The sequence below is a fragment of the Excalfactoria chinensis genome, chromosome 2 (genome assembly GCF_039878825.1).
Source record: "Excalfactoria chinensis isolate bCotChi1 chromosome 2, bCotChi1.hap2, whole genome shotgun sequence".
In the NCBI taxonomy this organism is placed as follows: Eukaryota; Metazoa; Chordata; class Aves; order Galliformes; family Phasianidae; genus Excalfactoria; species Excalfactoria chinensis.
In genome coordinates, this window is record NC_092826.1 from 125,216,067 (window position 1) to 125,241,014 (window position 24,948).

The 24,948-nt window shown below is 39.8% G+C and overlaps 1 protein-coding gene across 1 annotated transcript in view; it reads left to right on the top strand.

Annotated features, from left to right (window-relative positions):
• Window positions 1–7,665: 7,665 nt before the first annotated feature.
• The window catches only part of ARMC3 (armadillo repeat containing 3), a 56,092-nt gene continuing 38,809 nt past the window's right edge, over window positions 7,666–24,948 (top strand). Inside the window, exons 1-7 of the mRNA XM_072328943.1 lie at window positions 7,666–7,781; window positions 9,914–10,060; window positions 15,044–15,092; window positions 21,550–21,667; window positions 23,100–23,225; window positions 24,287–24,355; window positions 24,667–24,842. Coding sequence (XP_072185044.1) covers window positions 15,045–15,092; window positions 21,550–21,667; window positions 23,100–23,225; window positions 24,287–24,355; window positions 24,667–24,842 — 537 coding nt within the window. The 5' untranslated portion in view covers window positions 7,666–7,781; window positions 9,914–10,060; window position 15,044. The remainder of the gene's footprint in view (window positions 7,782–9,913; window positions 10,061–15,043; window positions 15,093–21,549; window positions 21,668–23,099; window positions 23,226–24,286; window positions 24,356–24,666; window positions 24,843–24,948) is intronic.

Below are 24,948 nucleotides of genomic sequence, written 5' to 3' on the forward strand. Positions count from 1 at the left end.
AAGAGGTCTGAGAACGGGAAGCATAAGCCCCAGAGAATGATTTTTTGTTTGAAAGGCACATTAGCTTTAATCCCAAGCATATGTCCCTGCCTCCTGCATGAATACAGGAAAATCCAATAGAATAAGCAATACCATCCTTTGATTTATTTCTCTGACTGCTCGCGCTTCAGCTTTGTCATTGAGTGATCCATTTCAGCCTCATCTGGGCACCTCGCATCTCTTTCATTCTGCTGTTTCTCAAGGCAGTTCTTGCCGCCGCTGCCTCCCTAGTAATGCACTAAGAGATTCTGGCATGAGCATCCAATGACAAAGGCCTTTGAAAATTACAGAACTAATTTTTGAGAATTGTTTGGTCTGGTCGGCGCCTTGCAGCACGATGCCAAACAGAACCGGTGGGCTGAGATCAAAGATGGGCACCTGCGAGCAGAATCCTCTATTATCCTTTCACTGTCAACAGTAATTGTTGCTAATTGAACAAGTTTGTTTAATACTAACACAGCCCAAGAGACCGTATTCAGAGCTGATGGAAATAGATCTGGTTCTGCTGAAGTCAGCTCTGCTAATCTATACCAAGTGAGGATCTGACACAAGGAGAGAAACAGTTAACCCACCGCTTAACCTTATGAGCTCTGTGACCAGCTGCTGGAACTGAAGTATGTCTCAGAACTTGGCCTGATAAAGAAAAAAAAAGATGTATATGTACAATAGGACTTAAAACGATAAAAGGTTGGAAGGACAGCAAGAAACTAGCCATCGCTTTCTAAATGCTTTTCCAAACTGGGTTTCCTTTGCAAGAACCAAAGTTCCTCTTCTCCCACCTAAATTTAACACACAACTCCAATCAATCAGCAAGCAGCAAACCCACAGTTCTAGTGTACAGATTTAAATGTTTAAAAAAGATAATAAACACAAATTCAGCACATCTCCAAGTCAGGTATCTTTATAAAAAGAGCTCAAATTAGAGCGTGGGTCTATCAGATACATTTTAAAGCCTGGCACAGTGAATGAGGGGAGAAAAAAAACAACAAAAACCAAACAGCAACCAAACAGGCAAATGATCATTAAAATAACTTCCTGTAACAGTAAATTAGAGCTTTAAAATATATCTATTAAATGCATCGCACCAGTTTGACTGCCAACAGCAGAATTATATACTAGCAATGCTTTCTGAGGTAGAAGTTCATGTTAAAAATGAACAAATGAAACAAATTTAGGGAGAGACAAAAAATAACTGTGATTTTAAACATAAATCATAGAATCATAGAATTATCCAGGTTGGAAAAGACCTTGAAGATCATCAAGTCCAACCGCAGCCTAACCAGTACCCCATCTCTAAGAAAAAAAAAAAAAAAAAACCAAAAAAAAAAAACCAAAAAAAAACCAACCTCTGCTAAATCATATCCCTGAGTACCACATCCAAACGGCTCTTAAACACATCCAGGGATGGCGATTCAACCACCTCCCTGGGGAGCCCATTCCAGTACCTAACCACCCTTTCTGTAAAGAAGTTCTTCCTAATATCCAACCTGAACTTGCCCTGGCGCAACTTGAGGCCATTTCCCCTCGTCCTGTCACTTGTCACTAGTGAGAAGAGACCTGCCCCACTCTCACTGTAAGAACCTTTCAGGTACTGGAAGACGGCAATAAGGTCTCCCCTCAGTCTCCTCTTCCTCAGGCTAAACAGCCCCAGCTTCCTTAGCCTCTCCTCATAGGGCTGATTCTCCAAGCCCTTCACGAGCCTCGTTGCCCTTCTCTGGACCTGCTCCAGTACCTCCATATCTTTCTTGTGCTGAGGTGCCCAAAACTGGACACAGTACTCGAGGTGAGGCCTCACCAATGCCGAGTACAGGGGCAGGATGACTTCCTTAGTCCTGCTCAGCACACCATTCTTGATACAAGCCAGGATGCCGTTGGCCTTCTTGGCCACCCAGGCACACTGTCGGCTCATGTTCAGCCGTGCATCAATCAGTACCCCCAGGTCCATTTCCTCCACACAGTCCTCCAGCCACTCCGCCCCAAGCCTATAGCGCTGCCTGGGGTTGTTGTGGCCGAAGTGCAGGACTCGGCATTTGGCCTTGTTAAACCTCATTCCATTGGCTTCAACCCAGCTCTCCAGCCTGTCCAGATCCCTCTGTAGGGCCTCGCTACCCCCAGGCAGATCCACACTCCCAGCCAATTTAGTGTCATCTGCAACTTACTGAGAGCGCACTCAATGCCCCCATCGAGGTCATCAATAAAGATGTTGAAGAGGACAGGCCCCAGCACCGACCCCTGGGGAACACCACTTGTGACCGGTCGCCAGCTGGATTTAACTCCATTTACCACCACTCTCTGAGCCCGGCCCTCCAGCCAGCTCCTTACCCAGCCGAGAGTGTACCCATCCAAGCCACGAAAATATGAAAATACGAAAATATGAAAATACTTTTCATTTCAGAATCAGTGCCAGTTCCTTCACTCAGCGTAGTCAGGAGAGTCTACAAACAGCTCCAGTCCAAGCCCACCCTGTTCTGTCTGGCTACCTGGCAATTCACATGCTCCTGATTTATTAGCGCTTGCAGCAGCTCCCAGCAGTATCAGAACACCAGTGCGACACTGAGCAGCCATATATTCAGCATGCACATACGGAGTCCCAACCCCTTCTTTGCAGGGACAAGTCTTCTGAAACAGAGATGCAGTGGGACCCATTGCCCTATGTATGGAAGGAAGGCAACAGAAAAACCCAACTACACAGTCTAGAAACATTGCTCAATACCATTACCCTGTGCATTGGAAACTGCACCCACAAGCTGCTGTCCCAGGATCTGTCCCTCTTTGGAAAGTTTTTACTGTGTTCGTATCAACCATCAATGAACCATGTAATGCAACAGAACATGAGTTATCACTATTCTGGACAACAGTGATCCTGCAAAACCACACAGCACTTAGCCCTGTTCTGACCTAAGAACAGCAAAATATGGTCCCGGGCACCCTGCTCTGGCTGGCCCTGCTTGAGCAGGGGTTGGACCAGATGGACCCAGAGGCCCCTTCCAACCTCAGCCATTCTGGGATTTAGTGAAGTTTCTACTCAGCACTAGGCAAGTACCAAATGTGTACTTTTACTAAAGGCAGAGCGAGCGCAAGATCCAAGAACCTTTAACTTAACACAGAAAGCAGAAGACAAAGGCCAGCTGTGTTGCACAGTATGTTATTCAACACTCTACACACAGCTCTGTAACATCCAGTGCAGATGCCCTACAGCCCTGAACACACTTTGCCAAACATCCCAAATTGGGCTGAAGACCAATTTCTTAATATCCAGAAATAGGAAACATTTTGGTAGGCTGACAGCAAGCCAAGATAATTTCCAAAACAAGTGATGCCAAAACAATAATTGGATAGTAATAAAGCCAGGAAAGAGGGTGGAAATTAAGTTCCAGCTAAAACACGAGCCTCAGTGCCATGCAGTTTCAGGGTCCCGAAGCACAGCTGGATTCACTTCTTGTGCTCATCTTTCACTTTGCGTAGATTTTTAAAGGAGGAAAAAGGCAAGAGCTTGGCTGGTTTACATCTATATGCAAGCTGTGAATTACATTATTCCAACAATAAGGCCTGGCACCACGAACAGCCTTTGGAGACAGCAGTGCTGGCATGCTTCAAGCTACCCATGGGTTCATTAAGCCGCTGGCCAGGAAGATGCTGGATTCTCATCTCTAGTCTGAGTCTGGCAAGACCTCTCCACAAGTGTTTACTTTAAGATCAGGAGGGAGGGTGTGTGAATAAACAGATGCTCTGATTTCTTACAAAAATTCCCCTGGAGATGAAGGGGTAAGAAAGAAAACCAGTGTGAAGATACTTCATTATCTCCAGATATGTTTGTCTGACTTCAAAATAGTTCAGAAATAACAGAATGCTTCCACAATCTCACAGATAAGCACTGGAAAGCACAATGGAGCTATCCCAGCTAGATTTAGGGAACGTGATAAATAACATTTTATAGCAATATATTAACTGTTACTTTTAATAACTTCTAAATATACTTTTCATCTCTGAGCCAGTTTTCTAAACCAAGAGGTTATTTTCAGTTGATAAAAAATAACAGCTTTCATTGAAGCTGTGTCTTTTTCAGCAAATATTATCTGTATGACTTTTGTTTGCATCACTACAAACTTAGAGATGTTTGTTGTCGCTTTCTGGGTCTCCGAACTCAGAAGAAAAATCTCTTTAGGGAAACCTTCTTGTCTCTTTCTCACCTATTTTGCCTCAACTTTTTCAGCCAAAGGAAAATAGAAGTGTAATTGTGTACCCTGTACTGTGTTCAGAGTTGAGAAAGTGATGTAAATTACAGAGTAGATCAATGAAGAGGAACGAAAGAAAAAGGAAAAAATTGCTCATTTTTCCCTCCAAACAAGAAACAAAGGGAGGAATACAAAAGAAGTAAAACATCCAAATGATGAACAAGAAATGAGAATTCTAAATCTATAATTAAAAGAGCAGACTTTAACCAAGAGAAATTTATGTTTTGAATAATATAGCAGTGAAACAGCTTAAAAATATTCATTAAACTATCTTCTATATTTAGCAAGTTTAGTAGTCTTCAAAGCCAAAACAAGGACAGAGTTGTCATTCCTTTGGCAAGGCTTACCAGGAACAGCGCTGCTATAAGAATGGAAACGAAACAGCATAATTTGTCCTGAGGACACTACAGAGTGTTCGATTTTTGAAGGCTGAAGTTGTGAATTGAAACGTAGGCAAAACAATCTCCATCTTAAAGCACAATCTCATCAGCACAAGGCTCTGAGAACATCTGATTTCAAACTTAATATGTCTAGGGTGACGCTTAATAATATTCCAAAGAACCAATTCAGTTTAGCTTTAAAATGGATGCATGTCTTGGGAAAGCAAGAAATGCTTTAAATACATTTGCTGACATGCTATGAAAATATGTAGCCAGAAGTGTCAGTTGTGTTAGATATACGATGACAAAGCTGATTCCTTCAGTCATCCCTTCCTTCAGTCATTCCTTACACTTATCCTTTAACATCTCTGACAATACACAGTTTTCAAATACCACCTTCAGCAACAAACACAGGTCTTTATTTCAATCTATGTTAGCTAACCTACTTGTTTTTAAAAACCACAAGTACGATAGCAAGGTAATTTAAAACACAATCTCATTTTCTTAAGATACACATGCCCTAAGAAACAAGTATTACCTCCTGATTCACCAGATACCACTTAGGGATACCCTGCCTAATTTTGCATTGCTTATGTGTTTCAGCAGCAGTACCTGGGGACGTAAATAAACTTCAGCACTTGTTATGATAGTGGCTTCAGAAGTGTCATCTCTCACAGGCAGAAATTCAAATACAGAAATACTGATGTATTTCCTAAGTTATTTAGTCACGTCAGTTAAACCACCAAATCAGTTTCATTTCATCATCTTGTTCAGGGTTACACAGGAAGCCTATGGCAGGGCTGAGATCTCTGTTCAAGGCTCAAAACTTGCACTGCCATACCACCTGTCTCCTTCCATTTGTCTCTGATGACACTAAATACAGATGCACAAGTACAACAACGTGACACACCATTACCAAGCAATCTGATCCAGGCAGTTTTCAGATCTAGGTGCAGTTTCTAAATGAAAGTTCCAAGAAGTTTGTCATTTCAAAACTAGGACTAATACATTCACAAGAAATAATCACCTGTTAATTTAGTTTTAATGTGGTGTAGGAGGCAAACCTCCTAGAGAATACTACTACAAAGGCATTTTTCAGTATTCCCAGCCCATTTCCCATATTTCCCAGGCAGGGTGCCTGCAGAAAAGCCCTCTTGCAAACCAAAAGACTGAAAGGCTTGTTCTCTGTGCTGATTATTGTTTTCTTTCCCAAAGAGGTCAATTTACACTGATATCAGGTATTTTAATGTTGAAGTAATACACCAAACTGAAATGCAAAGTAGATATGCCGTAAACTCGTTACTCTAAAAGCCAGCTGCTTCTTGTCAAAAAAGGAAAGTTCCTTTTAGCTGCCTTCTGAGACTGATAAAAAAAAAAAAAGTTATATGACAAGGGTTTTTTTGTACCATATGTTATCAGGTATTTCTTAAAGCATAAATTATGACTGATTTTTTATTTATTTTCTTTTTAATGGAAAAGAAGAATTATTCCAGCCAAGCAATCCAGCTAACAGTAATTCCACTTCTGATGTCTCAGGAAATGAGAAACGACTCCCCCAGCAGTGCTTTCAGTAACACCAGGAAGATCATTTGAAACACCTCGACATGCAAATTTCCAGCGCTTACATTCAACACTTTGATTTCGCAGCAGCTCATGTGCTTAAACCCTTATGAAACTAAAGATATTCCAAATGTTGTTTCATAATATTCTTTCAAATGTGTTTTTAATCCACACTTGATTTATTTTTGCAGAAACCTTAATTTAATCAAATTGATAGGACATCTGGCCCCGTTCCTTCATAGGAAAGTGTACAAATTCTATAGTGGCTTTGTCATAAGCTAAATCGTCAGAAGAAATTTCATTAAAATGTGTAGTTAATAAAGTCCTTATTCACTCTATTAGATACTTAGTCTCTAGAAAGCTCTTTAACTTCATAATCTCCCAACTTCAATGCAATTTGTGTTATTCTGTTTTGTATGTATTTTTGTGCTAACAGAAACTGTATCTCAATAAAATATTTCTGTCATTTGTGAATGTTTTTCAGAGTTATAAATTCTCATGGCACTTTGTAACGATTCTCATTCGTCCCCTTCCTTTGCTTCCAAATTAGTATGTTGTTCCTTAATGACACTGTTGGACTATTTTCACAAAATTAAATTAAAAATCTTTTTTTTTTTCTTGATATATCCATGCGATTGTGACAAAGCTCATCTCTCTCCAAGTCACCTGCTGTCATCCTTTCTCCTTACTGCCTGTATGCTAGTCTGCTTCACCTTATAGATGCAGATTCATAATGTTTGTGAGATGGTGCTCATTACAAGCAAGAGAATCTTTAACCTTGAAGTAACTGAACATGTCCTTCCAGGACTGCCTGGAAACAGCGACCATGGATCTCATTACCACATCCCTCTTCTTTCACCTGAATTCTTCACTAACAAATATTATTTGACTGTTCATACAGAAATAAAGATGCAACTAAGTGGGGAGACTGGCTGTGTCAAATATAGTTCTGATTATCAAAATTACCACCGCTGAAGACAAGGAGAAGCTATCGTCATGGAGACCATTTTGTTTCCAGCCAGCTCATCCCAGCTAGCAACTAAACATCCTGCAGCCACTTGCTCAGTACCGACTGCCAGCGGGATGGGAGAAGGAATGGGGAAAGCAAGAGCAAGAAAGGAGTTGTGGGTGCAGATCCAGAAAGCTCAATAACTGAAGGAAGAAAAGTCAAAAATCAACGCAAAAAAACAATCATTCACCACCTCTCCCATGGAGACCAGCCAGTTTGCAGGCCAATTTCAGGCAGAAATCGTGCAGTTCGGTGCAATTACTTCAAAAAAGAATTATATTCGCCCGTTTCCATTTGCTGTCCGCCGACAACCCGGAGAGGTCGAGCAGGAACACAAGAAGCGGCACCGCGCCATCAGGCGCTCCCCAGCGGCTGTCCCGCCTTCCCTCCCGCAGCGATGCGCATGCGCCGCAGCCGTCTCCTAGCAACGGGGAAACAGCGGCGCGAGCCGCTGCGGCGCGATCGCCCCCGGGCGGTGCGAGGGGCCGGGGCGCCCGAGGGCAGGCGGGCGGAGCGACGGGAAGCGGCCCGTTAAGGCTTGGGTGCCTTCAGCTGCAAGTAAGCAGAAATAACGCGTTTGTGGAAGCAGCGGTGAGAGGTTTAAAGTCGGAACCGCGACAGGGGAGGTTTCGGCCCGGCCGCGTCGTGCGCTGAGGGCGCCGTTGGGGGTGGCGGAACGCGCAGCTCCGGGTGGCGGTGTGGTTCGTGCCCGCCCCGCTCAGCAGCAGCCGGGAGTCTTAAAAACCACGGGGCAGTTCTAAAAACTCCAAAGCCTGGGTTATTTTTTAGCTTGAGAGCAGAGGTTATTCCTTCAGCCAGAGCCAAAACCGGCCGCTCTGTGCCTGCTTGGGCAGCACCTGATCCTGGAAGGAAAGTGGGCCCTGCACAAGGTTTATAGTGAAGCTGTAGGGCTTATGTAGCTATGGAGACTTCCTCTGAAACAGTAACATAACAAGTATGAGATCCGAAATAACATGGATAATAAAGGAGAGGGGAAAAAAAAAGTAGAATAAAACTTCACATGCAGAAGATTTACCCAAAATCACTAAATCTCACCCTGTTTAATGATGCTTCAGAGGTATGGGATGTATCTGCAGGCAGGAACTAAGACCCAGCATAGGTTTGGTCACAGCGGAGCATTATCTGTGTGAGAGGACTCATAACCTTACTGCTGATTGGAATTACCATCTTTGTAACACTTTCAATGCTGTATTACCTTAACCAGTGAAAGGTTAAGCACAGCTGCTGTCTGCTATTTGTTGGCTACGAGCAAGCTATCTTTCTCGCCTGTGCTGATGGAAATACCAACATGTTTGGGACTTTTATCACTGCTGCCATTTTCTGATTATCTCATGTTCTGCTGCTATGGTGAATGCCAAGACGGGCCTCTGAATCCTTACAGCTCCTAGTGCTGTCTGCAAACCTACTACACGTACTTCTATCTTACCCTGTAATAGACCTTTTTTTTTTAACTCCACTGTTAATATATATCACAGGTTAATTAGTGAGGATTTAAAATAGTAGCTCTATCCTTCTAAGCTTAAATATCCCAAATGTGATCTTTAGTATAAGTATGATTTTGTACAAGGCAGGAGAGGCTTCACCCGGGGCACTGTGTTCAGCTGAGTTCAGCTGTGCTTTCAAGAGGTTCAGTTAAAATAAACCTGGGAAGGATTTCATGATTGAAAGGGGAAAGATTTAGATTGGATATAAGGTAGAAGTGCTTCTGTTTCTTTTACAGTAAAAGTGGTGAGGCACTGGCACAGGTTGCCCAGAGAGGTGGTGGGTACCCTATCCCTGGAGATACCCAAGGTCAGGCTGGACGGGGCTCTGAGCACCTGATCCAGTGTGGGAGTCCCTGTTCATTGCAGGGGAGTTGGGCCAGATGACCTTTAAGTTGGCCTTTCCAACTCAAATGATTCTATGAAAAGACTTGCAAGGATGTGGATAATAAAGAACTGGGTGTTTTATAGGACCTTAGAAAAGCTCTTTAGCCTGACCAAATGAAGGCTGAATACGGTTTTGTTATCTTCAAATGTATTTTGTTAGTACTGCGTATAAATGGTATAGCATGTAGTATGAGTGGGATATAGGTAATATATGATGTGTAGTAAAAACATTTAGGACTATATAAGATGTATAGGGTATAGTAAATATATACTGTGTAGTATAAATATTTACTAATCTACTAAAATATTTTGTCATGTGCTAGGAAAGAAAGAAGTTGACAAAAGCTTGAACATAACACGGATACACAGATGCACAGTAAGCTATACTTAAAAAAACACACACAAAAATCTGTAGTTGCTGAGCAGTAACTTGTGCAGCAGCTTTTCACTGAGAGGAGTGGGAACAAAATACACACTGTTTTTTTAAGTGGTAGCATTGGAATTATCTGGTGGGATGAATGTGATGTGGTACATGCGGCAGGCAGGATTGAATCCAATCATTTAGATTGCAACTTTCAGCTCTATAACGTCCCTATGAAACTGGTAGAGGGAGACATTCATTTTAAGACATGTGTATTGGTACAGCTGCTTAAAATCTTGAGCGTATTTAATTTTTACTTATTTTAAAGATCTATTTCTTCCTAAGGCAGACCTCTTTGGCTTCTATATGAGGAATATCCGGCTATCATTGTTCAGAAAATGGTAACTTCTCTCTTTCTCCTCTCTCTCTCTTTTTTTTAGATTAAGTCAATTTTTCTTAGACGGTTTCTCATGGGATGAGGGATTTCAGTGAGTCTCAGTGAGACATTTAAAATCACACACATAATTTCTAAGAAATCTCCTTTATTCGAGTTGTCACAGCTTGGATTCTCCAAGGATAGACCCCAGGTTTGATATTACTTAATATCTTCATTATAACTTGGAAATGAGCAATAACGTGGAGAAATCACAATTTTCTACTGAGATAAGATCGTTTCTGTTAATTAAGATGATTGCTAGTGATGTCTGCAGCTATTCTGCAGTTAGGTGAGCTGGTAACGCTACGACAGATGAAATTAGTTGTTTACACATGGAATGTAATTTACACAGGCAGGAATATTTGGAACAACACACTTTTCAGTAGTGAACCTGAATTAACTACAATCTGTTGAGGGAATGACCTGCTTACCACATGTGGATAGCTTAGTGAAAATCTTCACTGAGGAAATTGGGTAATAATTAATCCTCAAAAAAGGCATAATGCGACTGTAATAAATCAGTGGTGTTCTAGAATTGATTGTGGTATTCCAGATTAGGTTAATCATATCTGAGAAAGATTTAACAGTCACAGAGGGGCTCTGGGAGAAGAAACATATACATCTGGAAAAGCTATATGGAAAAAATAATTAAGACAGCTTAGAAAGGTGATAAATCAGAATGTACAGGGAACCATAAAAGAAAGTAGAGAGGATCAAGGCAGGGCATCTTTTAACTAAATTTGTAGTACAAGATTGTGGGAATGTTGTATTGAATTGAGTAACACATTTAAACTGTTTATGTATTTTTAAAATGTAAGGACTAGCTGCTTATGAAGTACACTTGACATTTGGACCCGTGCCACATTGTGCCATAGAATGAAGAGTAGAGGGTTTAAACATTGATGTGGCCACTAAAAATAGGTACTGTTGTTAGAGCATACCAACTTGTTGTCTAAACCTTTTTACTTTGGGGAAATAAAAACCCATAACAGATGGAGGAAATCTGACTTTTGGGATTATTTCATGCGTTTACCAGATATATCACAAGGAAGCAGTATACTGATCTACCATGGAAAACTTCTTACCAGTGTATTTTGTTCTGAGTCCAGTCAGTTGCTTTGTGATTTGCCATCATGTTTGTTAATTCCTGTTACTTCATTTTATGCACATTCATGCACTGTCTCTTACACTGCACAAATTGATAATGAATTGTGTCACTTTAGCTTAGAATCACAACAGGAGGGAAATACTCCTTAGTGCACCTCTTACCAGATGACAAGCAGTTACACTTCAGGAAACTGCAAGTGTGGTTCTTGGGCAACACAAAAACAGGCAGTACTATTCATCAGACTGATGGGCCTGGGATCTTTCTTCAGTTCTTTTTCTTTCCTCTGGCTGAGAGGAATAGGATAAATAGGAAGAAGGAGATGTGACTGTACTTACAGTGTCTGTAAATACCGAAAGGGAGGGTGCAAGCAAGTCGTATTCAGGCTCTTTTCAGTGGTGCCCAATGCCAGAACAAGAGGCAATAGATGCAAACTGGAATATAAGGTGTTCTGTTTGAACGTGAGGGAGCACTGCTGTGCTGTGTGGGTGGCAGAGCACTGGCACGGGCTGCCCATAGAGGCTGTGGGTTCTCCTCCTGAGAGATCTTCAGGAGCTGCCTGGGCACTCTGCTCTGGGTGGCCCTGCTCCAGCAGGGTTTGGGCCACATGGACACAAAGGGCCCTGCCCACATTGGCCATGCTGTCATTCTGTGGTCATACTCAGATAGTAGTAATACAGCTTCAGACTTCCTTAAAGCACGAGTCTGTCAAATCCCAAAGCAGGTCATGTAATAAGTAACTAATTGGAAACTATTCTTAGATACTTCTCTGCTGTGAGTAGTTGTTTTCAAAGGGGACGTTTGCGTCCTTGACAGAATTAGTTCCACAGCTGTGTGTGTCTTGAACTTATTCTTTTACATCTCATATCTTCTTGGCATTTGGTGTGTGTTGGGTCTTAGGTTGTTGTGTTAGCTGTTTAAGATTTTAGAAGGTAGAAGATGCAAATGGATCACGTAATGTTTTGTAAATGCTTTGTTTGACTTAAAAACAATAAAATAATATGACCTCTACTTGTATGCAGCAGGACTTGGACAGTGTCAGTATGTACCTCATAGACTAAAGGAAGTATTTATAGGGTTTCAATATTTTCATCAGTACAACCACTGTAAGACTTTTCTCGTATTTCCAAGTGTGATCTGTTATAAAACAAATCTTTTGTTAATTGCCTTTTTAATTGATACTAATCAACTATCCATCATCTGGTGATTAAAGTAGCCCAACACTTTCTGTGCATGCTCACTGGTGAACAAGGGTATTGGTGAAAAACAAGTTGAGAGTCCACTGATGGCCTGGCATGTGGATTCATGTGGAGAAACGGTGAAATATTCATCTCATTTTAATTGTCAGCTGTGTAAGTGCCAATATATGAGCTAGCAGCTCTAGGCTCCATTTCTGATCAGAAGAAAAAATGTTCAATTCTGTAGGTGTGATTCACCTGACCAATTTTAGACACTTACTTTAGGATGATCTGCCCTAACAGCTATTGGATGTACTGGCTAGATCTCCATCTGTTATAAAGGAGAGTGACTAACTTGAGTACTGATGCCTAAATTAGTTCTCGTCCTGCAGTAAAGGTGATGGCCCTTCTGAAATTTGGAGTGAAACAGGACACTGAGAGAGTTTGGGGGACAGTCATTTTGGAAATAAGATGTAGTTAGACCTAATGTCTGCCTTACTGGCTGCGAGACAGCATCTGGTCGCATCACTGCACTGAGGAGGGCTCGGAGCAGGGTAAAGCAGGGTCATTTATCTAGCACTGAAATCAGTGCATTCCAGGTGAAGAACAGGAAGTAGCACTGAATGATAGCTCTGTAGACTGCTCAGCTATGCACTGGCCACATCTGTTTAGTCAAAGTTCTTTAGTACCTCTAGCTCTATATGATTTAAACAATCAACCCTTTTCATCTCAAGACAGAAGTGGAAAAACTATGTTCCTAGCAACTTATGGAATATAAAGTACAGAACATTACTCAAATAAGAACATTATTTATTTTGTCATAAAGACTTAATTAACTACATTTAATCATTTGTGAATAGAGTTGTGGTTTTCAAAGCATTTTCAAGTAACATAAACCCAACATTTAATCACATTAAAATATAAATCCCACTAAAAACTGTCTAAATTAAAAATCTTCAGAATAATAAACTGAGTCAACAATATGCATTCTATACACAGTTAGAGAGAGAAGTTGACTTATGGACCAGTAACCCTTAAATATGTGTATTCAGTACAGAAGATGCAGTTCTAATGTTTAATATATTCTAGAATACTACATGTGTCATAGCAGTCGTTCTCTCACTAAAGGCAGAACACAAAATGTTGTATGGGGACCAACCAAGCTCAACAACAGTTGTTGGCAGAGTGCACTGAAATCCAGCACAGTAACTGCAGTAAAGAAATAGCCTGAAAGGCATAATCTGTGATAATGTAATTATCCAGTTCCCTGCGCTTCTTGCTGCATATGATACTGCCTTTTCAGTATTACCAAGGAACCAAATGTTTCTGAACATGGGGGGCAACACACACATTCCTTGAAAATATCCTTGGAAGTTGGATGCACTTATAAAGCATGAAGAAATACTGCTAAAAGCTTTGGTTATTCACAGTGTTAGAATATGTACAGTATTGGAAACTGTGAACATCAGTTGCACAACAGTTTCTCTTATATGTTAATTGGTCCCTTGCCAAAACTGCAGTTTTGAAACACTGAATGCTTTTGTGTCTGTGTGTTCATACTTGTGCATGTATGTGTGCACAAGGATAGAGGAGACTGGAACTAAAGCATCTGGTTTTTTGAGTTTTCCTCTCAAGGCTACAGTTAGTGACCGAAGTTTTAAACTTCACATCCACTTTTAGGATGTGCTTATCAGCTGGATTCGCTGCTGCTGTGCTGTAGGTTATTTGGGATGCCAGTAGAGGAGCACTACCTGGAAAAGTTCAGAGTACTCAAGAAGAGCTACAAAGTTTTAGTGACCACAATAAGCAATAGCCCTGACTTTTGTAATCAGCCAAGCTGTGTATCTCATTGCACTAGTAATTATCGTGTGTTGCACCACAAGAAGCTGCTGGGTTAGGCCTGGCTACGGGTGATAGTGTGCTTTTCCCTTGAGAACTACCAAGGAATTTTTAAGGGATATTAAGAGCTTTTTTACACAGTGTTAAAACAAACCTAAGTTTGGCATAACTTGGGCTATATTCTCTGCATTGTTAGTGATAGAGGGTCATGTTGTACTTTACTTTTTGCCTGTAGCTTAACTGGAAGGCTCTCAGACGAGGTTTTTCAAGCCACGTGAAATTAGGTCCACATGGGATTATTAAATCCATACGCTTCAGAAGCTGCTATTAGATGCAGCTGAGAAGGTCTTCCAGGTTCACTTGCACATGTGCTAGTACAAAAAAAGCAGAAGATGGAACCTGGTGTAATATTTTTAAATTAAAAAAAAAAAAATCATTGAAAATTGTACTGTGCAAAACTGTTTCTTTGTACCCACAGACATAATTTTTATCTCCTGTTAAATATGGACAGAGAATTTGAATTGAATTTGAAATCCTTTTTCAAGGTAGAACTCATTTGTTCATTCTACAGCTGTACAAAATGTTTGCCAACATATAATGTATAGGCAAATATAGGGAAATAGCCTGTTCTTGTGTGATTTATAGATGCAGTCAAAACTGACTTACAAAAGTGCATGTCTTGTTTATTTGTACCATGTAACACCTTGAGCCTGGGATGTCTCGCATTTTCCCTTTTAGTTGGCTGTTTTTTTGATTGAGATGTTTTACTGAATGTGCTCAACTGTTAGAAAGTTTGTTGTGTTGCACAAATGAAGTGTTTCTGTTTGAAGGGATGTCCTTCTGTACAGAAATTACAGTGTCAGTGAATTCTTCTTCCAGTTGATTAGATGGGTCAAACAAATGCATAGGTCGGTCTTAGAAGTTTCCCTAAAGCGCTGGTAAACTGATTCATGCGACAGGAGGGGGATTGTTTGTCTGTTTTTATTTTTCATTTTTGTGTTTTTGTTTTTAGAATGGGTAAAAAAGTGAAGAAGGAAGTAGAGCCCCCACCCAAGGATGTGGTAAGTTTATAAACTACAACATGCTATAAAATAAACATTGCACAATTATAGGCCCAGATCTACCATCCTTACGTAGTTCCTTACTCTCCTAGTTTGCCCACATTATTCTAAAAATGTCTTTTAAAGATAATTCTGTTTCTGCTTTTTTTGGACAGCATACAAGCCAGACTGACTGGGCATGTGTAGTTCTTTGAGGAGACTGTTGTCTTTGGCAGGCTTTGCAAGTAGTAATGTATGAAACAATCCAGGCTGCTTTTTATTTGAGGAGCAGTATTAGTTTTCCATTTGTAAAAATCAAAAGGAGAAGGTGGGAGGGACCTGCAATCTGCTTCTCTTTTGATCTGTGGAAACATTCCCAAGGATGAAAGAGTTAAAAGCCTAAATAAATCTGCAGGGTTGTTTGTTTTTTGTTTGTTTGCTTGCTTGCTTGTTTAACTGAATAAAAGAGTTTTACAGATATTTTGAATATTTGTAGAATATGGTCTGGATCTTTTGCAAAAGTATATGGTCTCTAGGAGTAGGTTTTTTATTGTTTTTTTGTGTTCTTTTTTTGTATCATTGAAAAGTGCCACAGTGAGAAGTACTTAGAGTTGAAGCCAAATATGGAATAATGATGGTATATTACTTTTTTTTTTTATTTCCCCAAAAAACTGGAAATTAAAGATCTGACAATAGCTAATGAACACATTCTGAGGGTTTCTCTGAAGCTGCAAAGTACAGGGAGACCCAAATAGAAGTAGAAACTGAAAGTACAGAAGTTTTATAAGTCCTAGTGGCTTATTCAGAAAGAAGTATAAGATACGAGACTGAAACACTGAACAAACAAATCACAAATTCAGTATGAGTTAGTTAATGAAGAATCGTATGTTCCCAAGCAGAGCACAGGAATAAAGGCAAAGCTTAGTACATGTGGTTTGGTTTTGTTCTGTTTGTTTTTAAACAAAACAAGACAAAAAAGGTTTTATTTCTGAGAGTAATGGAACTAGAAGAGCTTTTTCAAACATCATAGCAAAGTTGATCAGCAAAAGCTAAATCATGGTGTCAGTGCTATTTAAGCATAAATAATTTTGTCCAAGACAATAAAAGTAGCCATTATGGTTGAATTCAGATGTCTGAAGCTGTGATGTCACTGAGGTTTAGCAGTTGTCTGATCCTACACAACTGTTCTGTGGAAAGTTTAATATTACAAATGTAATTCATAAGATCCAATCAATTATAAATGCTTATAAATGGAGACTTGAGTTAAAACTTTAACATGAGGGGGTAAATTGACCTAACACTAACCCAAAAAACAAGGACACAGACAGAAGATACATGTGGCTAAGACTAAGTAAAACAGACTTGAATAATTAAAACTAGATATCTTTACAGTCTAATAAAAAAATGGAAAGGCATAATAATGTATTTAGGGTCTACAGATACGCTACCACCTTCAAAAGTAGTAAAAAGAGAATATTTGGTAATTATCTAGAAAATCAATAGAAGCAGGACTGTGGCTCCTGTATTCAGAAGCCACCATTTAGAGTTTCTGAAGAAAAGAATGCTACAGCCTTCTGCCTACTACGGTCAGCTGTGAATAATGTTAAGAAAGATATTAAACAATTGAAAAAGAAAGTAAACTTACAATAAAGGTTAATAAAACCATTAAAAAGGAAAGCAGTAGAAAGAGTGAACTCCAGATGGCATCTGTGGTTTTCGGCTTAGACCCTTACTCTTATTGTACTTCAGGCTAGCGTATTTCTTCTAGCAGTCCTTTCAGGAGAAAACAACTGAATGTTGCATAGCAAAACAGTATTAAAAATGAATGTAGATCCTTGATGAGTTTTTACTATCAGCCAAGAAAATCTTCTCGCTATGAGAATATTGTTGACACCAGTCATGTCAAAGCAAATTTCAAACCTTTAGATTTCACCTGGATATTGTGTGCTATTTTATGATGTTGGCCCACAGTGTCGGAGGTGGATGTTAGTGGTATGGCAGTAGAGGTTGAATCTTCCTGCCAATATGCTGTTACATTTTGTTGCCATGTGACAGATGGCAGCAAAGGGACAGTCTGGCAAAATGACATCTGATGTGGTAGTGTGGGTGAAGCAAAGGTGTGTAATTGAATTCCTCCATGTGGAGAAAATTGTACCCACTGACATTCACTGACTCTTGCTGAACATTTATGGAGGCTGGAAAGTGAAGTGAGCACAGAGAGTTGGTGGGTGCTGTGTTTCAGCAGTGGTGACAGTGACATGAAATACAAGCCATGTTCTGGATGACCGTGCAGATTTTTACAAGCACAGCATGTGGACTCTTGTTTATTGCTAGCAATTATACATAGCTAATGGTGGTGTCTGTGTTGAAAAATAGTGTTTTTTAGCTGATTTTTTTTTATCAAGTGGTGTTATTGTGCTCTTTGTATCTGATGTAGTTTCCATGAAAATAAATAGGAAGCATTACTTTCAGAGCAACCTATGTAGGTAGTATCTTAAGTTTGTTCTACTCAATCCTGCTATTTGTTCATCAGTTGGGGCCCTTGTGTTAACAGAAAGCCTAGGGTTGCCACTAGAGAAAATACTGAGTCTTTATCCCTAAAAGAACGATGTAGCAATCTGGGTATTTTTGAAAAGAGCTTCACTTGTGACACTGATGTTAAAAATCAAAGTTTGGAGGAACGGAAGTGATACTGTCAACTCTGGACAGGAACACCTTTTGAGGAATCACTAATTAATTTGACTTGATTTTAGTAAGGCTTTCAACACCATCTTTCATAACATCCCCATAGACAAACTGATGAAGCATGGACAAGATAAACAGACAGTGATGTGAATTAAAAACTGGCTGAGCTGCTGAACTCAGAGGGTTGTGATCAGCAACATGAAGCCCAGCTGGAGGCCAGTCACTACTGTTGTGCCTCGGAGGTTAACCTCTTCATTAGTGACTTGAGTGACAGGACACAGTGCATTTGCAGCAAGTTTACAGACAATATGAAATTGCTGGGAGTGACCGATGCACCAGTTGTTGTGCTGCCATTCAAAGGGACCTCAAGAGACTAGAGAAACAGAGAAAATGAGAATTTCAGTAAGTTCATTAAAGGGAGGTGCAAGGTAGTAACCAGTAACCTGGGTGAGGACCAGCTGCAAAGCAGCTTTGGTGAGAAGTAAGTTGACCATGCTCTAGTAATGTGCACTTGTTGTAAAGAAGGCCAGTAACACTGTAGGGTACACTAGACAACATTGCCATGGTAACTTGTGGGATGTAACTGCTGTCTTTCACTCAACTTTGGTGAGATCCAATCTGGAGTGCCTTGTCCAATTCTGGGTTCATCTGGTACAACAGTCACATGGACTCACTAGAACAAATCTGGCAAAGGGCCACAAAGGGCTTGGAGCACTTATCACCATCTCTTTTACTAATAGATGATGTTCATTTTGTCCAAAAAGAGCTTTTAAAAGGATATTTTAGAAAAATAGCATGATTAAACAATAGAATGAAAGGAGATGATACGTCTTTCAAAAGGTGGGATCAGTCCAAAAGTGAGTCTGATAGGAAGGTGCCTGTTAGATTTTTCAGAAAGTAGGAGTGAATCTAATACCTGTATAAATGTATGGATGTAAGACCAATTTGACTCTGCCTGTATGCAAACCCGCAATTAGAGCCTAGGAGTTAGCAATGAATTGTAGTTTATACAATTACCTGTGAACATGAGAGACAAATAAAATGGAGCTACATAGTAGTATTTTTATTATTAGGTCAAAGTAAATAAAAAACTGAGATTTATAACTCTTACTTCATTTCTTATTAACCTTCATCTGAGATCAATCTTTGAGTTTAATTTATGTTTCCCTGAAAGAATAGCATCCTTTAATAAAAATTAAAGTTTCATACTATCACAAAGTGTTTGGCCAGACTTGACCCTGCTGTTGCCAATGAATTTTCTACAGGGTTGGATTTAACTTTGCCTCTTGATATATCACTTTTCATTCAGAGCCTAATGTAATTAAAATGTCTGCAATTGCCTGGGAGAGCTGTTAGGAATCCATTTTGAATTGTAATGTAGAAAATACGTATTGTAGCTTATTCTTTTATTATTTATATTTTTATAACCAATAATCAGGCCCTACAACCAATAGAGATAGGGAACATTTTCATCAGTGTGTGGAAAAAGGGCACACAAGGTGTGGCAAGGATTCTCCTCTGCAGCAGACTGTTTTGTGAATACCCTTCTCATAGCTTCAGCCCTTGAAGTGCTGTCCCAGAGGTGTACCCTTGTGGAGCAGCTGCAAGGGAATGAAAAATGGTAGCTGGGAAAAAAAAATCCTCTTGCTAGAGTTAAAAACCTCCCCAAGAAGCTTATATTTGTAAGAAATATTGACAGCATATCTTCTTTGGTCATAGAGAAGTAGTACATATTGAGCCAAGCTGAACAGACATAAGTTTAGTGTCAAAGAGGTATGATCTATTTGGCCTCTTTTTTTGTTTGTTTGTTTGTTTTTTATAGAAAGAGGTTCTACTCTATGTGTTTATCTATATCCATGTCTGCAGCAGTTTGCAGGTAGAGCTTACCCGCCCTGAACATGGATCTTCATGGAATCATAGAATCCTTAGTGTTGGAAGGGACTTTTAAGGGACTTTTTTAAGGGACCTGCAGTGAACAGGGATGTCCAGAGCTAGATCAGGGGCTCAGAGCCTGATTCAACCTGTTCTTCAGTGTCTCCATGGATGGGGCTACCACCACCACTCTGGGCAACCTGTTCCAGTGCCTCACCACCCTCACTGTTGGCATGGTTTTATGATTTTTGGTTACTGATATCCCGCATAACATCATGTAGTGCACTGGGAGTTAAAGTGTTAATGATCCAGTTGGGGGTACCTGTCCAGAAGAGAAGAACTACTACATTCCCCAGGGGGGCTTTGCAGTCAGAAAGGAGATAGAACTCCTGGCTCTCTTCTCCTTCACCTCTCCTTGCTGCTGCCCATCCTGACTGTGCACATCACAGAGGCCTACAGCTTTCAGATACTCTCTCATTATATTTGATTTATTAGCTTCAATTCTAATTATATTGTGTTATAGTGTGTTATCTTGCATTCTGATACCGTATTTAGTAAATTAGTTTGTTTCTTCTCAGATCGTTGCCACTGTTTTTAATTATTTTGGGATCCCTTTTCTCCGTTTTCTGGAGGTGCAGATTTTGCGAAATCCCTCCACCCCACTGGTCACAGAACCAGGCCGAACCAGCCTGCAAACTGTTGACAACTGTAAAAGATTTTAACCTTAGAACGGACCTAAATCTAACCCTCTTTAAGCTTGAAACAATTTCCTCTTGTCCTATCAGCACAGACCCTGCTAAAGAGCCTGTCCCCTTCTTTTCTGTAGCTCCCCTGTAGATATTGAAAGGCCACCATCGGTCACCTCACAGCCATCTCTTCTCCAGGCTGAATAGCCCCAGTACGTTCAGCCTGTCCTTGTAGAGGAGGTGTTCTATCCCTTGGATCATTTTTGTGGCACTCCTCTGGACACACTCCAACCAGTTCATGTCTCTCCTGTACTGAGGACTCCGCATCTGGATGAAGTACTCCAGGTGAATCCTCACCAGTGCAGAGTAGAGGGGCAGGATCACCTCCCTTGCCCTGCTGGCCACGCTTCTTTTGATGCAGCCCAGGATATGGTTGGCTTTCTGGGCTGAGGGCACATTGCTGGCTTATGTCCAGCTTGTCAATCACACCCAAGTCCTTTTGTGCTCATTCCTCTCATCCCCTAGCCTGTATCAGTTGCAGGAGTTGCTTTGACCCGGATGCAAGACTTTGCACTTGGATTTTTTGAGCCTCATGAAGTTTTCCTGGGCTCACTGCTCAGCCTGAGTCCTTCTGGATGGCATCCCATTCCTCAGGTGTATTGACCTTACTCCACAGCTTGGTGTTACCCCACAGCTTGGAAGATTTTTTTCTGCATCAGAGAAATCAGAACTGGAAATGAACCCTTTGTATCTTTTCTGACACAAAGCTCACCAGGGATTATCACAGAAATACTTCAGCATGTGCAGGACTGTGGTAAGCTAGTGTTCAGTATGTGAAATGAGTTGATGAAAGCACAGGACGGGTCATTTTAATTTATTTATTTTTAATCACTCCCATTAAGTAGTAATGCCACAGAGTAACCAAATCTTACTTCTTCCCATATTTGGTTTGGAAGCTGTAAGATGCTCTTTTACTTGTTACAGAATTGTGTAGTCTTTTCCCTTCAAAAGGATGCACAGGAAACTGTCAGGGTTTTCCCAAAATCTTCATGCAAGATGAAACAAGATGATTGCATTAAGTCAATTATTCTTTGTTGTTTTTCAAAAGCATTTCAAACTGTTACTAAAAGTTAGAATTCTCCATTTATTAATCAAGTGTGGGAGTCTACTGCAGCACACAGCAAGGCTCAGTATAAACTCGTACTATTCCTTTTTTGTTGTTTTTTTTTTCCTAGTTTGAGCCTTTACTGATTGAAAGCAAAGAAGTAGCAACAGTTGTACTAATGCTTGATTCTCCAGAAGAGGAAGTTTTGGCCAAAGCATGTGATGCTATATATAAATTTGCATCAAAAGGTCAGTCTTCGTTGCAGAAAGCTTTCCTCTGCCTTACTTATGTTTTGCCAGCTGTTCAGAACTTTTTAATTTCCTAGCACTAAAATTTTCAACCTCTGTTGAAGTTTTGTTTTGTTTCTCTCAGAAATGTCTGTCACTCCCGTATTTGCAGTTAAAAAGAAGTCCTGTGGTTTGTATGGAAATTTTTAATGTTTTGTTGTAGAAATTTATATTGGAGAAACAGTTGTTTCAAATTGTTCCTATGCATTGAATTAAAAATCTGAAGTGCGTGATGATGTTAAAGACTATCCATTACACACATTAAGAAGATACAGTTTAATTTAAATAGTCAATTTTAGTACTGGAACTTCTGGCTTCTGATTGCTTTTTCTTTCTTTAATGTTTCATAAAGTAATTGTTTTTATCACTTTTATATTAAATAGCCAGATTGAGACGAATTCTGTTGTAACTATTGTAGCTTTTGAAAGGCATCCAAAAAAGAGATTAAACAGATTAACGGTCCCTGATAATGTGATGATGAAAAGCCAGCCTATATCCTTCCCCACCACTTGGCACGGTGGTAAGGAACAGGTTCTTCCTTACTTCTCTCAAGAGATGTATGGGATCACCATTTCCCCTGGTGATCTGTTGTGTAATAATATGTTATCCATCCAGTTATCACGCCAGTGAAGCACCTAACTTTCAAGGCAGTCATTTTGGATTATCTGTAAATTCATTTAACAGCAAGTGTCACCAAAACTATTGAAAATAGTCTCTGCTGCTATGTAGCAGCAGGGGCAGGCTGCTCTGTAAGGCAAAGGAAAACAGGAGTCAGTGACAGCAGAGCAGGCAAGGGATCATGGCCTCCGAAATGGGTGCAGTCCCATGAGTACAGTGAGAACACATCCCACAGTGGTAACCAGACAGTCAATGCTCCAGTGGTCACTGAGCAGTCCATAGTGATGAGGCAGGTTTGAGGTCAAATCAAGAAGTCAAATCTGTGGTCACAGTCTGGATCAGTGGCCAGGTGAAACAAAGAGCAAGGGCTCAACTTAAATGCAGTTCCTCATATGGAAGCTGAGAGTCCCTGTGCAAGGCTTTTTCCAGAAGGGAGTTAGTCCTGATACATGTTCTCAAACTTTTTACATTAATATTGAGACCTACAAGTTTCTTTCTGTTGGAGACTGAGATGCTGTTTTAATGTTGTGATCCAGGAAGGAGAACAGAATGACATTAGATCCATGAACTACATTTTTAAAGAGTGTGTTTGATATATTTTGCTTGATACTCAAAGATCTTAAGTAACTTTTTGATGGTATTATTGATGTATACAGACTAATTTATGTTCTATTATATTTTAGGTCACTGAAATACTGTTATACTTTGTTACATTAGAACTATGACCTTGTTGCATTTTTTTTTTTACAGAACTTTTAACCTATTTACTCCTCAGGTGATGAAAACAAAGTGACACTTCTTGGTCTTGGAGCAGTGGAACGTTTGTATAAACTCATCTCACACGAAGATCCGATTGTACGCAGAAATGCCATCATGGTATTTGGCATCATGGCTTCTAATCGTAAGAGTCTGTTTCTCAATATTTTTCCATGCATGTGGTTGTAGCTGTTACAGCAATAGGTGGCTCATGTGAAGAAAAAAAAATAAAAAATCCCATATTAGTAACTCAAAAGAACTGGTCCTGCTGGAGAGCACCACTCATTTTGGAAAAAAATGTAAAAGATAAGTGAATTTTCCTCCCAGTCATTATTTTTGCTTTGACTGGGTGAAAATGGAGGAGATTACTACTGGAATTCTGTCTATCTGAGAATGCCTGACTATTTATGATGCCCGGCTAATGTGGATATGACAAATTCTGAACATTTACAAAAGCTGGAAATGAGGGATAAAATACTATTTATCATGTACAGAAAATGCTGTGTTTACCGAAGGCATTGATATAGCTACAACGGTAGGAGAAGAAATGCATTAGGTTTATAGCATCTAACTTAGGTATCAGTAGCAAAAAAAAGTCCTGAACTATGAAGCACTGATATGCATATTTACCCAACTTCCTTGTCTGGTCAGTGCTGATGCAATTATTTGTTATCTGTTTCTGAGTTACTGAAATGGAGCTATCTCAAACATCTCTCAGAAACATTTCAATTATGGCGAACTCGTGTATCTTGTACAGCAGTACCGTTACTGGATGCATTAACCACAATATAATGTTACATTGAACCTTCTGTAGACAAATAGGTAGTGGTAGCTTGAAAACTAATTAAAGGAAGTATTGCTTTTAGCTTGATTACTGTAAGCAAAAATATTTTACCTATTCAAGTATAACTTCTTTGACAACTAATGTTATGTAATCCATAGCAAGAACCTGCTAGATGCAAGTATTTTCAATGTGAAATATTGAGGAACTTCTCATATATAAAATAATGAAGAACATTATCTGGTACTTTAAAATCTCCTGTGCGTTTTCTGGGCCGATTTCCTTTGTTTAACTTTGGTTACGTCAGTCCCAGTCAGGTCCTTTTGTCACTCATGAAGTAACCTTAAGTACATTTCCCTAGGAGCAGAATCTTTTTCCTTACATGCTTGCCGAATGAAAGACCTCACGTATTTATTTCATTGTAGATGATGTCAAGAAGTTACTGAGGGAACTGAATGTCACAAGTTCACTTCTGTCACACCTGGTACCAGAAGGTAACTTACAGCATTCCTTGTGCAAAAATACTCTCAAAAATCATTTGCTAAACCAAGCAGTTTAAGAAAATGTTTCTCTTATAATTTGCCCTAATACATATTAAATAGATGATCCCTTTTATAGGCAGAGCTTGGTTATTCATTGAGTAATATTTTATGTTGTACAGATGGAGCAGCATGTTAATGGAGAATTGAGGTACAATTAACAGCTAATGTTGATCTATTTTCTACAATATCTTAAACCACCAGATCTGTGAGCATATACTGTGCTGAATAAACGTGGATCAAAATATGTATTTTTTTTCTTATAGAAGATGTGGTTATTCATGAATTTGCTACTCTGTGTCTGGCGCATATGGCTGTTGAATATACTACTAAAGTACAAATATTTGAGCAAGGCGGATTAGAACCACTTATAAGTCTACTAGGTAGTCCTGACCCTGATGTTACGAAGAATTCAGTTGAATGTATTTATCTCCTGGTACAGGTAAAGTTTATTGATTTAGAAAAGAGTAAAAATTACAGAGGCAGATAAATATTTTCCCATGGGGTCAATAGTTTTAAAATATTTGGTTCCTTTACTCTCCAGCACT